The 15915-nt window shown below is 49.9% G+C and overlaps 1 protein-coding gene across 1 annotated transcript in view; it reads right to left on the bottom strand.

The window, feature by feature from the left end:
- Positions 1-5750, bottom strand: part of LOC147659145 (cartilage intermediate layer protein 2-like) — a 67817-nt gene extending 62067 nt beyond the window's left edge. Inside the window, exon 1 of the mRNA XM_086951943.1 lies at positions 5595-5750. Coding sequence (XP_086808069.1) covers positions 5595-5655 — 61 coding nt within the window. The 5' untranslated portion in view covers positions 5656-5750. The remainder of the gene's footprint in view (positions 1-5594) is intronic.
- Between the last annotated feature and the right edge of the window lie 10165 nt (positions 5751-15915).

Genomic DNA, 15915 nt, shown 5'->3' with positions numbered 1-15915 from the left:
TGGGAGAAATCCCATTTAAATTGGAGAAATTAGTAAAGTATGTGTGCCCATCCGGTCCATGGCCTCTTCTTCATGTTAAAACCTAGGGTGAATCTTGTTGACAAATAGTGCTATTTTCCAGTAAGATTCATGATAGGGCTTATTTGCAATAAACTTGTGGGCAAAGGACATAGAGTACTATTTATCAGCCAGCAATTGTGAGGGCTGTACCTCAGCGGCTGCTAGTGAGGGCTGTACCTCAACGGCTGCTAGTGAGGGCCGTACCTCAACGGCTGCTAGTGAGGGCTGTACTTCTATGGCTGCTAGTGAGGGCTGTACCTCAGTGGCTGCCAGTGAGGGCTGTACCTCAGTTGCTGCTAGTGAGGGCTGTACCTCAGCGGCTGCTAGTGAGGGCTGTACCTCAACAGGTGCTTATGAGGGCTGTACCTCAGAGGCTGCTAGTGAGGGCTGTACCTCGATGGCTGCTAGTGAGGGCTGTACCTCAGTGGCTGCTAGTGAGAGTTGTACCTCAACGGGTGGGTGCTAGTGAGGGTTGTACCTCAGCGGCTGCTAGTGAGGACTGTACCTCAGCGGCTGCTAGTGAGAGTTGTACCTCAGCAGGTGCTAGTGAGGGCTGTACCTCAGTTGCTGCTAGTGAGGGCTGTACCTCAGCGGCTGCTAGTGAGGGCTGTACCTCAACAGGTGCTTATGAGGGTTGTACCTCAGAGGCTGCTAGTGAGGGCTGTACCTCGATGGCTGCTAGTGAGGGCTGTACCTCAGTGGCTGCTAGTGAGAGTTGTACCTCAGCAGGTGGGTGCTAGTGAGGGCTGTACCTCAGCGGCTGCTAGTGAGGACTGTACCTCAGCGGCTGCTAGTGAGGGTTGTACCTCAGTGGCTGCTAGTGAGGGCTGTACCTCGATGGCTGCTAGTGAGGGCTGTACCTCAGCAGGTGCTAGTGAGGGTTGTACCTCAGCAGGTGCTAGTGAGGGCTGTACCTAAGCGGCTGCTAGTGAGGGCTGTACCTCAGCAGGTGCTAGTGAGGGCTGTACCTCAACAGCTGCTCATGAGGGCTGTACCTCAGAGGCTGCTAGTGAGGGCTGTACTTCGATGGCTGCTAGTGAGGGCTGTACCTCAGTGGCTGCTAGTGAGAGTTGTACCTCAGCAGGTGGGTGCTAGTGAAGGCTGTACCTCAGCGGCTGCTAGTGAGGACTGTACCTCAGCGGCTGCTAGTGAGGGTTGTACCTCAGCGGCTGCTAGTGAGGGCTGTACCTCGATGGCTGCTAGTGAGGGCTGTACCTCAGCAGGTGCTAGTGAGGGTTGTACCTCAGCAGGTGCTAGTGAGGGCTGTACCTCAGCGGCTGCTAGTGAGGGCTGTACCTCAGCAGGTGCTAGTGAGGGCTGTACCTCAACAGGTGCTCATGAGGGCTGTACCTCAGAGGCTGCTAGTGAGGGCTGTACCTCGATGGCTGCTATTGAGGGATGTACCTCAGTGGCTGCTAGTGAGAGTTGTACCTCAGCAGGTGGGTGCTAGTGAGGGCTGTACCTCAGCAGGTGCTAGTGAGGGCTGTACCTCAGTGGCTGCTAGTGAGGGCTGTACCTAGATGGCTGCTAGTGAGCGCTGTACCTCAGTGGCTGCTAGTGAGGGTTGTACCTCAGCAGGTGGGTACTAGTGAGGGCTGTACCTCAGCGGCTGCTAGTGAGGGCTGTACCTCGATGGCTGCTAGTGAGGGCTGTACCTCAACGGCTGCTAGTGAGGGCTGTACCTCAGCGGCTGCTAGTGAGGGTTGTACCTCAGCGGCTGCTAGTGAGGGTTGTACCTCAGCGGCTGCTAGTGAGGGTTGTACCTCAGCGGCTGCTAGTGAGGGCTGTACCTCAGCCAGCACATGTGCAGCACCTCAGGTAGTAAGCGTTGATGGTACCTGGGATGGTGTCTGTTTTAGATGTACGGTGCCTCAACAGGTAACTGTTCTAGCGCTGCCTCAGCAACTACTCACTGTCTTGAGATGGAGAGTCGTGAAAGTGAATCACACAAGCCGACTCTAGGGGCATATCAGCAAGGCTAGCCGATAATTATCGCTAAGCGCACTTAGCGCTAGGATAATTATCGCCGGCGAACGCTGGTTCCTATCGCGGAGATAGCGTGCTATCAGCAACGCATATCTCCAATGCGATAGGAATCCAAGCGGAAGCTGGAAAACAGTGTGATTATCGTTGGAAATCCAGCGATAATCACACTGCGACCGGCGATACCTTGCTGATAGGGCAGGGTGGTCTTAGCCATGTAATCCACCTCCCATTGGATTACATGGCTAAATCAGATTACAAGCAGGGGTAAGGAAAGTAGCGCTAACTGCGGTTAGCACTACTTTTCTTGTCGCTCTGCCTGTTAGCGTGCAGCTTAATAATTGGTGATATGTCGGTTAGCGACATTTCTCCAGTTATTTCGGGGAGGAACGCCCACTTTGCATCTCATTAGAGATGTAAAGCTGGGCGTTGTTGTAACTGGCGCTAAGTCAGCAAAACGTGCGATAGTGTGTCTTTGCTGATAAGGCGATGCAATTATCACCGCTTTTCGCCCGAAAACGGACTCAAAAGCAGCAATAATTTCATAGCGCCGCCTTGATGATATGCCCCCCTAGTGCTGTAATCAACAGTTGAAACTCTTTCCACTATCCCACTCGTGTTATAGCTCTCGAAAGATGAAAGGCTGATTCAGCCCCACTGTAATGTATATTTCTACATCCCCCTCCTGTCCCTCACTAATAAGTCGTGCAGCCGACTGTAGTTCAAACAACTGCATAATAACCCTTTATACTGCTCGAGTCTCGTGCACTGGCATAAGACAGGACCGTGGCAGGGCGTGCCCATCACCCAGGACTGGACCAGTCCCCAGCACCGACTGGAGAGGCGTGGGATAGCTGACGAGGTCCGCCATGTACCACTGGCCAACGGGGGCGCTAATGTAATCACCACTGTCCATCCCGCACAAGCGCCTCGTGACATCTCACAATGACGTCATATAAGGGCGGACGGTACCTGCGTCCGTCCCAGACGAAGCCCGGGCATCTCTCCCTCGAACCCGTGCCCGCTCAGGACCATAAACTTTAAACTACGTATCTCAGACTGTGCTACTCTGTGCAGGAAACTGCTAAAGAGACCTGTGGAGCTGCTCGAAGCTGCCAGCTCACTGAAAACCACCAACTGTGCGCCTCTCATACTTGTTTATCCATCACACTGTGAAGTGCTACGTCCCACAACTGCATCTCGGTGGACTCCACTCACCACATGGAAACACTTCCCACACAGGATCAGAACAAAGACCGCATCCTTCCAACCACACACCCTTCGGCGTGTGCTTCATACCTATGCAACAAGTGCTTCAACGCCCCTATGTAGGGGTAGTGAGCACTACACAACATGTTTCTCTACAATACACAGCTCTCTGCAGCTCACACATTAACCCACTAAGCTTCCTCTTGTGCTCTTTTCATTTACAATAAATTGTTAGCTCATATCTTAACAAATGAGTATTTCATGCATTTGGGACCAAAAGCTGTAGCATTCCACATAATTCCATAAAGGGTGGGAACAAGTCGAGACCGTGGCATATTTCTGTAGAACTTGCCCTGTCAGGCGTAGATCTGTTTATGAATGATTCAAAGAGAACAGGTACTTACTCCACCCCCACGAAAGTGCTCTCTGCCTCGGAAGGAGTAGGAAAGTTCTGTACCAATGCCAGTCCAGTGTTTCCTTTTACTACCACCTTCCTTGATTCTCTTCAGACTTTCTGTAGCGCTCTGAAGTTGCACTGCAGCCAGAAGCACTGTGCAAATGAATTATACAAATACATGCATGCATAGTAATATATATATAAATGACAGGGAGTTCTTTTGACTTTCTGCAGTAGTTTACACCCTAAGGAGCGATAGGTCAGTGGGTTAACGCACATGCAGTAGAGCTCTGCGTGCACTCTGCAGGTCACGAAAGTCAACCTTTGAATCTCTGTAGGTTCATCTTCCAGAGTCAATACATTGAAACACTGAGTACAACCAGGGTCACCGCAATTAAGCAATTCAGCAGCCAAAGTGTTTTCTCTATAATTGTGCATTTGTCATACTTATCACATAACTAGGGGTGGGGCTAAATTCCTCTCCACCGACTAAGTTCATTGACTTTCGTCCACTCCATGTTACACTTGTAATGCGAAGTTCTGGCAAAACTCCGCCAACCATCGCGTGCTGGAGTTTTTCCCTCCGCGTGGCTCGCCAATGTTGGCGAGTGCGAGCGAGAATTTGCATCCTCTAGCGCAATTTTCAGGCGCTAGGATGCTACCCAGAGAGACTTTCTCGACGTGGGCGGTCTCAGGCAGTTTGCAACCGTTCACAGTGAGAAAGCGGTCACTCGACTAGAAAATCTACTCCAGCAGCAGAAAGAAGCTGCGCGCGGTGCCGTGTGCGCTGATTTTTGTAGTGCGCAGCTTCCCAGTGCTAAAAATCAGTGCGACGTGATGATTCCGCCGCGTACGGAACTCCGCTGAATCTCGCAGAGTTTTAATATAACTCCGCTTGGAACTCCGGGAGTTCCGGACATAAACCGTCATCCGGTGCATAATGTGCAGATTTTGTTGAAAAATCTATTTATTTCTAGCTCAACCAGATCTAAAGTTATTAAGAAACTCCGCCCATGTGTTACTGCACCGTAGAAAGCGCTCTGAAAAGGTTAACTGGTCACCCTTTAGTTGCTGATTGCGGTTAGGTGTTCAACTGGTACTGAAGAGGTGAAACGTTCGTGAAAGAAAAAGACAAATTCGACAGTTCATACTGTCACAAAATGTGCCGCATAATGAGTCATCTCTTGCCGCATAATTTAGCAACCTGTGCAGTGCAGCATAACGTGGTCAATGGCAGACTATTTGCTTTGCTACGAAGCTGCAAGACGGTTGCACTAGCTCTGGTGTAAATAGCTATTTTATATTACAAGATAGACACACATTAACAGGAAGAGGCGTGTGCTCACTGCTTCTAGGCGCTGTGCCTTGAGCGGTCAATACTCGCCTACGCACGTGTGGGGACTAACTCACAAGCACCTGTTCTTGTCTAGTGGGACTCTATAAATCTGTTTTCTGCATCATTTCAGCCTTTACGTTTCTCACCTTAAATCTGCGGAGTCCACGGGAGTCTTACGTGTAGACACGCACAGAGCACACTCACGCGCAGCGAGCGCACACTCGGCGCCTGGAGAGAGTGCGCCTGCAGTAGGCGCTGTAAAACCGCGCCTAGCCTCTCGCTCGTTCCTGGCGAAGGGCGCTTCTGGGCACCTCACTCTATGCAGCTCTACTTCACTGAGAGAAAGAGTAGATTTCTGGGGTAAGTGTGAACACGGAGCCCGGAGGGCTGTCTTTCACTTAGAGCTTGCACACCTTGTGTGATCTTGGACAGCTTGTGTTTGTTCCTCTCCACACACCTGGGAATTTAGCTTCGAAGTTCGGGCATTCTCTGAGATAAGCTAAATTCCGAAGTTAAGTGTTATCAAGTACCCCGAAGCCGCCGTGCATGGAGCTATATAAACAAGCACTTTTTAAAAAGTTGAAATTCCGTGTAGGGGTCTAATCTTACCTTGGGAGACGACCACTGCCGCTGCACAGAGGACCAGCAGTAGCCCCTCGATGGAAGGCATCCTTTCCGGGGTGTGATGCACCCGCGTGCCGCGCCCCTCTGCCTGACCCTGGGTACCAGGAGTGAGGATGCTCCGGTGTGAAGGCTGAGGCGGGGATGCTGCTGTCTGTCCCCTCTGCTCCACCTCCCTCTGTGCCCAGCCGAGGGGGGCGCTCCGTTAAAAGGGAAATACGAGCCCGGGAGGGCGGGGGCGGAGACAGGTAGTGGGGCCGCCAGATTTACTGAGCTGGAACCGGATCACAACAGAAGCGGGGGTGGAGCGGGAGGGGGCCGCTTCATTCCTCGCCCACTTCATTTCTGCAGCTGTGTGCTGAACTCACGTGCCTGCTGGGCACAGGGGCGGCGGGGCAGTGACTGGCACCGGGCGGGCATTCCTCTGTGCATAGTCCACCTTCAGGGATCGGATAACTCCCCATAATTCAAGGATAACATTTATATAGCGCTTACTACCACGATGTAGGGCGCTGAGGCGCTTCCTATATGGGCAGCAAACTGTGTACTGTATTGCAATTGTATTTATATAGCGCTTACTACCCCTGACGAGGAGTCGAAGCGCGTTTTTGGTAAGTAGCACGCTACTCCGGAACCCATAAAGGATTAATGGTGAATTAGTATAGTGAAATATGAAAGTAATTTGAGTGGCGGATATGTTAGTTAATTATTTGGATTTTAGGTGTGTGTATAGCACAACAGCGTCTTTGTTTTGAGAAGTGTCTCTGTTCGGTGCGTGATGACCCCCACCGTGCGGTTATCGAGTTACGGGATGCAGCGCCTAGAAGTGTGATGGATGAACACGTGTGAGAGAGGCGCGCAGTGTATGGTTTTCTGTAAGCTGGGAGCTTCGAGCAGCTGTGCGGGTTCCTTTAGGGGATTTCTGATATTACTTAGCTGGTTACGGCACTGGGTTGTCCATTCGGAGATATTTTGCTTAAAGTTTATACGCCATGAATGAATGACGTCTGCGATCGGACAACATTCCACATTCCACCCAGACAGCCCAAGATCCATCCATAACATTACCTGCTACATCGACAACATCCGACTGCCCATTGGTGACGTTTCGCAATCAATCAATAATATTTCACAATTGGATAATGTTGTGTGGTTGCAGCATGTATGTTATGTTATGTTATAACTATTTTTATAGCGCACTAATACCCTTAGGTGGCTAACTATATATTTTTAAAGTGAAATGTTATCTGATTGAGGAATATTAGTTTTTTATAGTGGAATGTTATTTTATTGTAGCATGTTACATTTTTATGGTGGAATGTTATTTGATTGAGGAATGTTATATTTTATAGCAGAACGTTATCTAATTGTAGAATTTATACCTATCTAGTGGAATTTTATCTGATTGTAGCATGTAGTGTCTTGTGTATTACGGAGTGTGGGACCCCTATGGTCCCTCACGCACTCCGTAAGTGATTGGATCTGGTAGATAACATTTTCGATGGAGCACATGCTGTTAACACTCTGAGAAATATAGATTTGTAATATCAAGCTCCTTTTGTGGCATCATTCATTTACATACCACCAAGCTGGTGAGGACACTGCCGCTGGCGACGAGGTAGGGGATGCGTAACCCCAGCCAACCCGAAGAGTCGAGATTGCTCGCCCAGAGAGCGAGAGTTTCCTGAGGTCCAGTAAATTGTTCAACACTTGGTGTATTTGGAGTCAAAGTGCAACTCTAGCCAATACGAGACCTTTGAAGACCTTCGAAGAAAGTGAAGGCCATACGGAAAGTTTCATTTATCATCATCAAAAAAGTGCTAATACATCCGAGATAAGAAGTGTGACGCCACGACTTAACAGAGAGCCATCAGTCATAGAGTATGGTAACGCTAAAGGCAGTGACCACCAGGTAGAGAAAGTGCAAAAGCTTCAATAGCCAAGTGCAATAGAACGCTGCGAGAGGAAGCAGATAAGACCTAGAAGGCAGAGATCAACCAAGTCTAAGATAGCATGAAGAAACCCCAAGGGCGGCACACCTCAGATTCAAGAAACAAGCATCTAGTTTCCCAACATCTAGAGTAAAGAGAGTCATCTGATCTCAGCACCAGGCACAGCAACCAAAGCATAATCACATGGTCTGCGCTTACAAGTCTGTCGAATCCTGCTGTACCGACAAGGCCCGAGCAGCGGTTGGAATAGTCCAATTTTTCAGCTGCTCCATGGCTGCCGAAGAGAGCGCCTGATACAGCGCTGCTGCCTTCCTAAAATCTCTATCCATTTTCAATGTTGCAAGAAGCAGAATATTGGCGCTAGACAAACCGCCTGGATCGAAGCTTTTGATAATTTAATGGATGCGCTGGAAGAATCAGATGAAAAAAAGGTAATCAAATATCTCAAAAACTTGGTGGGTGAAACAAGTGATAAAGAAAATACCTTGAGGCGAAAAAACGTAATACCTTCAAATTAAAGAAGTGCTAAACACCAAATTCAATCTGATGCAGAATATTGATTTTGAAAGGTACAGCTTCAGTCAGGAGAGACAGAGAGATGGTAAAACAATGGACACATTAGTTGAAAGACTTGAAATGCTCATCAAACACAGTGAGTTGAGAAAATTCAGTGATGAAGAAGCCATTCATCTCCCAGTCATAGATGGTTGCCTGTCCGATTCCTTTAGATGCCGAATGCTGAGAGAGATGCTCAGTCTGGAGCATGTACTCATGGCGGTCAGAGCTGAAGAACGTACCGAAAAACAAGCCACTGACATGAAGGCCGGCGGAGCCCAGAGTGAATCGACACTGAGTATGAAAAGTAAGACAAAACACATGGTAGAAGGCCGCAATGTGATGTCTCAGAAGAAAAGAAGCTGTGTTTTCAATGTGAATTTTCTTTTGCACCTGAAGGTAAATGTCCCGCTATTGGACAGATCTGTAAAGGCTGCGGGAAAGAAAACTATTTTGTAACAGTTTGCAAAAAGAGTGCATCATGTCCAGAAGACAAAATGACTGCCAGTGCATTACGTCTTAAAGACAAAATGGCTACCAGAAAGTTCCAGAAACATTCCAGTCATGCCCACTGAAATAAACGGCAAAATCATTTGAGGCTGTTACAAATTTAAAAAGGCTGATTGTCATCTAATTCTTCATCAAGAGGTTCTTCGCCGTCGCTGTCGGGTGACAGTGAAGAAGGTGGGTGTACAATGTCAATGCTGACTACTGAAAGATGTGCACATGTAGATTTAGCTTCCTGCATGGAAGCATACAAATTGAAAAAGGATTTACAAGTGAAATCACTAAATTCTTTTGGACGTTGTCCCAAAATCAAACTGAAGGACTATGGGTGCTATGTAGCATTCATTATGGGCAGTGGTGGGTCAATAAATATCATGCCAGCTGAAAAGTTCAATGAACTGTCTCTAGTGCCCCATCTCACATTATCGAAATCTAAAGTATACACATGTGCAAGGTTCATTCAAGGCAACTGTGAAACACAAAAGGACAAAGGTAGAAGCCCCAATTCATGTCCTTCAGGGCACTGCGCCAAGTGCCTGTCTACTCAGTTTTATCATAGTTGCTGACATGGAACTAATTTCTGTGAATTACAACATCAATGCTCATCACAGCATAGTGAATCAATTTCCGTTCTTGTTTCATGAATTGGGAAAACGTAGGACAATGAAAGTGCAGCTCCATATTAATGAGGGCATTTGTACTGTTGCTCAATGGCATTGTCGAATTGCCTTTCATCTACAAGAGGGTGATGAAAAAGGAATTAAGTCTTTGTTTAAACATGATATCAGTGAGTGCACTACTGAGCCATGAGTGTCGCTGATAGTTGAGGTACCTAAAAAGAGTAGTGGAGGGTCTGTGCGAGTATGTGTTGACATGCGTCAAGCAAACAAGGCAATCGAAAGAGAATGACATTCAAGTCCACACATTGCCGATAAGATTGCCCAGTTGAGTGGTGCTTAGGTCTTTTCACACCTTGATCTAAACAAAGGATATCATCAGCTCAACGTCAAAGAAAATTGAAGGTACATTATTACCTTTTCGACTTATGTTGGTTTGTTCAGATAAAAATGATTGAGTTTTGGAGTATCTTCAGCAGCCAAAAACTTCCAAGATTACATTTGTTGTATTATACAGCCTGTTACGCATGCTGTCAATTACAAGTGATAATATACTGGTATTTGGGGCCACACAAAAGGAACGTGATAGAGTCCTTACCCAAGTGTGCCGCCTACTTGCTGATGCAGGTCTCATGTTGAATGCTGAAAAGTGCGAGTTTCACAAAACAAAACTAAATTTCTTTGGGCACATTTTCTCTGGGGGAGGAATGAATCCTGATCCAGCCAAGGTTCAAGCTTTTTCATCAACTTCCCCTCCACAAGATGTACTCATGCCATGTACTTTTCGTGCTATGGCGGCTAATGTTCCAGGTACCACCATGCCTCTTTCTTCTACCCCCTTACACTTCCTATCTCTTTATCTCATTAACACAGAGGCTGCCTAGTCTTGATTCCCCCTCTTGCCTCTTTCTTCCTCCACCCTACACTTCATGTCTCTTTAACTCATGAACACCATGGCTGCCTGGTCTTGATTCCACCTCATGCCTCTTTCTTCCACCCCTACTCTTCCTGTCTCTTAATCTCACTCTCACCAGTCACTGCTTTCTCCCTTCGCCACATTTTTTCCATCTTTCTCTTCCTCCTTCTTTGCTCTTTTTGTGTTTTTCTCTCTCTTGTTCTAGGTCAAAGTCTGATGATAAAAAGTACGTGTCGGTCCTCAAAAATGAGTGTTGGTGGCCCCACCGGCAACTACTATCACAAATTAAGCCCGGACCAGGGTAACTGTCTTTTTGCTGCATTAGTTTACACAGTGTTGATTTATCGAGTCGCTAATGTGTGATGGAAATTTAAAGAGAGGGACATGCATGAATTGCTGCCTGCCATGCCTCACCTGCTACATGTGTTTTAAGGGTTTGTTCCGTTTCTAGTTCGGATGTATGCACGAGGAACTGTGCACTGTTGCGTTCCTGCTTCTGCTGTGAGAAACTTGAACGGCACCTGCTGTGCGTGTTGTTTACGTGATAGAAGCTTGTGCCCTTGAATGCACGCTCCTCCGTTCACACTTGCTGCCCTTCAAGGATCTGGTCGCCATTTAAAGATTTTGCTGCTCCCAATACTTATTTTACAATTGTTAATTTAAAGTGGATTAGAAAATGGGACTAACAAAGCTAGTGAAGCAAACATGGTGCAGAGATGTACCCTGGACTCACAGATTGATGGGGTTCTGAGAGACGTCTTCGGGTCCAGGCCTCCTCAGAAGGGCACCCTAGAAAGGTAGGTTCTTCTAACCTATGACCTCTGGTTCTCTCCTCACACAGGCGGACACGATGACCAGCACTCCGGCCTCCAAGTCCAGTATTCCTCACTCTGCAGAGCCTCGTCCACCCCTGGGCCCAGCTTGGCCTCTCGTCTACGGCTCCTCTCCGCCAGACTGGCCTCCACCACCGAGCCCGTCAGTGAGTACGGGGCACCTCTGCTGCCTGCTCGTGTCCTGGAGGAGATACTGGCGGGGCTATCCGTGAGTATGGGGCACCTCTGCTGTCTGCTTGTGCCCTGGAGGAGATACTGGCGGGGCTATCCGTGAGTATGGGGCACCTCTGCTGTCTGCTCGTGCCCTGGAGGAGATACTGGCGGGGCTATCCGTGAGTATGGGGTACCTCTGCTGTCTGCTCGTGCCCTGGAGGAGATACTGGGGGGCTATCCGTGAGTATGGGGCACCTCTGCTGTCTGCTCGTGCCCTGGAGGAGATACTGGCGGGGCTATCCGTGAGTATGGGGCACCTCTGCTGTCTGCTCATGCCCTGGAGGAGATACTGGCGGGGCTATCCGTGAGTATGGGGCACCTCTGCTGTCTGCTCGTGCCCTGGAGGAGATACTGGGGGGCTATCCGTGAGTATGGGGCACCTCTACTGTCTGCTCGTGACCCTGGAGGAGGTACTGGGGGGGCTATCCGTGAGTATGGGGTACCTCTGCTGTCTGCTCGTGCCCTGGAGGAGATACTGGGGGGGGGGCTATCCGAGAGTATGGGGCACCTCTACTGTCTGCTCGTGACCCTGGAGGAGGTACTGGGGGGGGCTATCCGTGAGTATGGGGTACCTCTGCTGTCTGCTCGTGCCCTGGAGGAGGTACTGGCGGGCTATCCGTGAGTATGGGGCACCTCTGCTGTCTGTTCGTGCCCTGGAGGAGGTACTGGCGGGCTATCCGTGAGTATGGGGCTCCTCTGCTGTCTGTTCGTGCCCTGGAGGAGGTACTGGGGGGGCTATCCGTGAGTATGGGGCACCTCTGCTGTCTGCTCGTGCCCTGGAGGAGATACTGGCGGGGCTATCCGTGAGTATGGGGCACCTCTGCTGTCTGCTCGTGCCCTGGAGGAGATACTGGGGGGCTATCCGTGAGAATGGGGCACCTCTGTTGTCTGCTCGTGCCCTGGAGGAGATACTGGGGGGCTATCTGTGAGTATGGGGCACCTCTGCTGTCTGCTCGTGCCCTGGAGGAGGTACTGGGGGGGCTATCCGTGAGTATGGGGCACCTCTGCTGTCTGCTCGTGCCCTGGAGGAGGTACTGGGGGGGGGCTATCCGTGAGAAGGGGGCACCTCTGCTGTATGCTCGTGCCCTGGAGGAGGTACTGGGGGGGGGCTATCCATGAGTATGGGGCACCTCTACTGTCTGCTCGTGCCCTGGAGGAGGTACTGGGGGTGTTGTCTGTGAGTATGAGGCACCTCTGCTGTCTGCTCGTGCCCTGGAGGAGGTACTGGGGGGGCTATCCGTGAGTATGGGGCACCTGTACTGTCTGCTCGTGCCCTGGAGGAGGTACTGGGGGGCTGTTGGTGAGTATGAGGCACCTCTACTGTCTGCTCGTGCCCATGAGGAGGAGGTACTGGGGGTGTTGTCTGTGAGTATGAGGCACCTCTGCTGTCTGCTCGTGCCCTGGAGGAGGTACTGGCGGGGCTATCCATGAGTATGGGGCACCTCTGCTGTCTGCTCGTGCCCTGGAGGAGGTACTGGGGGGCTGTTGGTGAGTATGAGGCACCTCTACTGTCTGCTCGTGCCCATGAGGAGGAGGTACTGGGGGTGTTGTCTGTGAGTATGAGGCACCTCTGCTGTCTGCTCGTGCCCTGGAGGAGGTACTGGCGGGGCTATCCATGAGTATGGGGCACCTCTGCTGTCTGCTCGTGCCCTGGAGGAGGTACTGGGGGGGCTATCCGTGAGTATGGGGCACCTCTGCTGTCTGCTCGTGCCCTGGAGGAGGTACTGGGGGGGGGGCTATCCGTGAGAAGGGGGCACCTCTGCTGTATGCTCGTGCCCTGGAGGAGGTACTGGGGGGGGGGCTATCCATGAGTATGGGGCACCTCTACTGTCTGCTCGTGCCCTGGAGGAGGTACTGGGGGTGTTGTCTGTGAGTATGAGGCACCTCTGCTGTCTGCTCGTGCCCTGGAGGAGGTACTGGGGGGGCTATCCGTGAGTATGGGGCACCTGTACTGTCTGCTCGTGCCCTGGAGGAGGTACTGGGGGGCTGTTGGTGAGTATGAGGCACCTCTACTGTCTGCTCGTGCCCATGAGGAGGAGGTACTGGGGGTGTTGTCTGTGAGTATGAGGCACCTCTGCTGTCTGCTCGTGCCCTGGAGGAGGTACTGGCGGGGCTATCCATGAGTATGGGGCACCTCTGCTGTCTGCTCGTGCCCTGGAGGAGGTACTGGGGGGCTGTTGGTGAGTATGAGGCACCTCTACTGTCTGCTCGTGCCCTGGAGGAGGTACTGGGGTGTTGTCTGTGAGTATGAGGCACCTCTGCTGTCTGCTCGTGCCCTGGAGGAGGTACTGGGGGAGCTATCCGTGAGTACGTGGCACCTTTACTGTCTGCTCGTGCCCTGGAGGAGGTACTGGGGGTTATGTCTGTGAGTATGAGGCACCTATCGTGATCTGCCTAACGGAGGTCCTGGGGGGGCTTGTCGGTGAGTACGGGGCATCTCTCATGGTCTCCATGTTCAGGTACTGAGGGGGAAGCATATTCGAATAACAACCCATACGAGTAAATATCTGATATTTGATCTGTGTTTATCAAAGAGTAGTCCTGCTTTACTACCTAGCACCACCACTGCATTGACTTTTCCAGGCCTTAGGAGTCCCTTGCCTGTGTCCAGCAGCTATCCTTCGTCCTTTGGGTTGGCTCCAAACGGGGCCCCCAGTGTTGACCCCTGTGTGCCTGGTGGAAGCAACAGGAGCCTCCATTTATCCCCTCAAGTGATCTACGCAGGACCCCCTATGGTGAGTACACCTGTCCGCTGTTTGTGCCTGTTATATCCCATGGCGAGTACTCCTCTGCGCTGTATAAACCTATGATATCCCATTGCGAGGACTTATGTGCACCGTTTGTACCTGCGCTCTCCCATCGTGAGTACTCATATACACTGTTTGTACCTTTAATATCAGTCAATGTACATATTTAAGGCAACCTTCTAACAATAAGGTTTGATAATGAGACAATGATAAACAGAAAGAACCAAGGCAACGAAAATATGTAACAAAAAGTACCCAACATTTTTTTATTTAATTATTTTTACCAAAAAACGACCTAAAATGTTCATACTCTCACATTAATGTCCATCAATCTCACTCTCATTCAGGCAAAAAGATTTTAAAAATTACAATATGTGTAATAATGAATTAGCACAAGGATGTTGTAAAAGCTCAAAACAGTAACAATGTGGCACAAATTCAAATGGCTGGTGGGAAACTGATTTGCATATGGCCATGTCTGAACTTGGGTGGCAGAGTGGGCTAAAAACCGGTGAAGGATTAAACCCAGATCTGTTGACTGGGGGTGAGTGTTTGATTGGTTCAGATGCTCCGTCCATCACCACCCCCTTTTGTACCATTTTGTTCGCCTTAAGTTGGCAGGGTATGCTCAGACGTGAGTCCCTTGCTCACTTTGCCACTGGATTCAAGAAAGCCGGGCTGAAGACGGCTGGAATGCCAGAAACCGGTCCTCGGAAGCTTGTTTGTGGTCCAGGGAAGGCATGGCTTGGCATTTCGGGCTGGACTGTTCCCATGAGGCACAGGGTCAGACTGATTTGCATATGGCCATGTCCGAACTGGGGTGGCAGAGTGGGCTAAAGAACGGTGATGGATTAAACCCAGATCTTTTGACTGGGTGTGAGTGTTTGATTGATTCCAGATGCTCCGTCCATCACCACCCCCGTTTGTACCTCTGATATCCCATGGTAAATAATCCTGTGCATTGCTTGTACCTCTGATACCCCATGGTGAATACTCCTGTGCAGTGTTTGCATCCTAGCATACCGCCCTCCTGGCCCCCTCAATAACTTTATCACCAGGATAATAGACCTGGTCGCAAGTGTCGTCTTGACCTCTCCCAATCTCACTTTGCTTGGTGATATTAATCTGCATTTAGACGACCCCTATAACTCATCCGCTAACAATCTCTGTTCCAACTTGCAAGCCATGGATTTATGCCAGAAGGGCTTTCATGCTACACACAATAAAGGTCATCTTCTTGACCACATTTACAGTAACATAGATAACCTCTTGGTGGAGACCCCGATTCCCCTACCCTGGACCGACCATTTTTTAATTCCCTTCACGTGGTGCACTAACCCCCCCCCTTCCTCTCAGAACCTGATCAAGCATTGAGGTAGGAAATGGCCCTCTCTTCCCTTGCCTGATTGGGAAGTGGCCCTCACCAAAAATCCACCTGCAAGGTCTACCAATCCTAGTAAGGCAACTAATAATTTTAATCATTGGATTTCCAGTACCCTCGACCAGGTCCTTCCCATACATGCCTGCAACACTATAAGAAGACCTAAAGTTGCCCCATGGTATACACCCGCCCTCAGACTCAGGAAATCAGCCTGCCGAAAACTCGAGAGAGCCTGGAGGCAGGACTATTCTCAACCTAGGAAAGCCGAGTATAGGGCTGCCATAAAAATCTATAAAATGGAAATAAAGACAGCACAAGCTCTTTTTTATGAAGGGAAAATCAATGCGGCGGCGAATGCCCCCAGGGAAATCTTCAAAATCGCTAAATCCCTTATCTCGCCTCCTGCTGAGCGTCCCTCTGTTGAAGGCGCTCAAAACCGTTGTAATGATCTGGCCGTCTTTTTTTCTCAAAAGATTCAGGCCATATACTCCTCATTTAACATCATCACGGATGATCCAAAATCTCCCATCACCTCTGATCCCTCTGTTCCTTGTAAGCTTGAGGAAATCCCACTTCTCGACTCCCCTG

This window comes from Lissotriton vulgaris, unplaced genomic scaffold (genome assembly GCF_964263255.1).
Source record: "Lissotriton vulgaris unplaced genomic scaffold, aLisVul1.2 SCAFFOLD_3189, whole genome shotgun sequence".
Classification (NCBI taxonomy): Eukaryota; Metazoa; Chordata; class Amphibia; order Caudata; family Salamandridae; genus Lissotriton; species Lissotriton vulgaris.
This window is presented reverse-complemented; position numbering and strand designations above follow the sequence as displayed.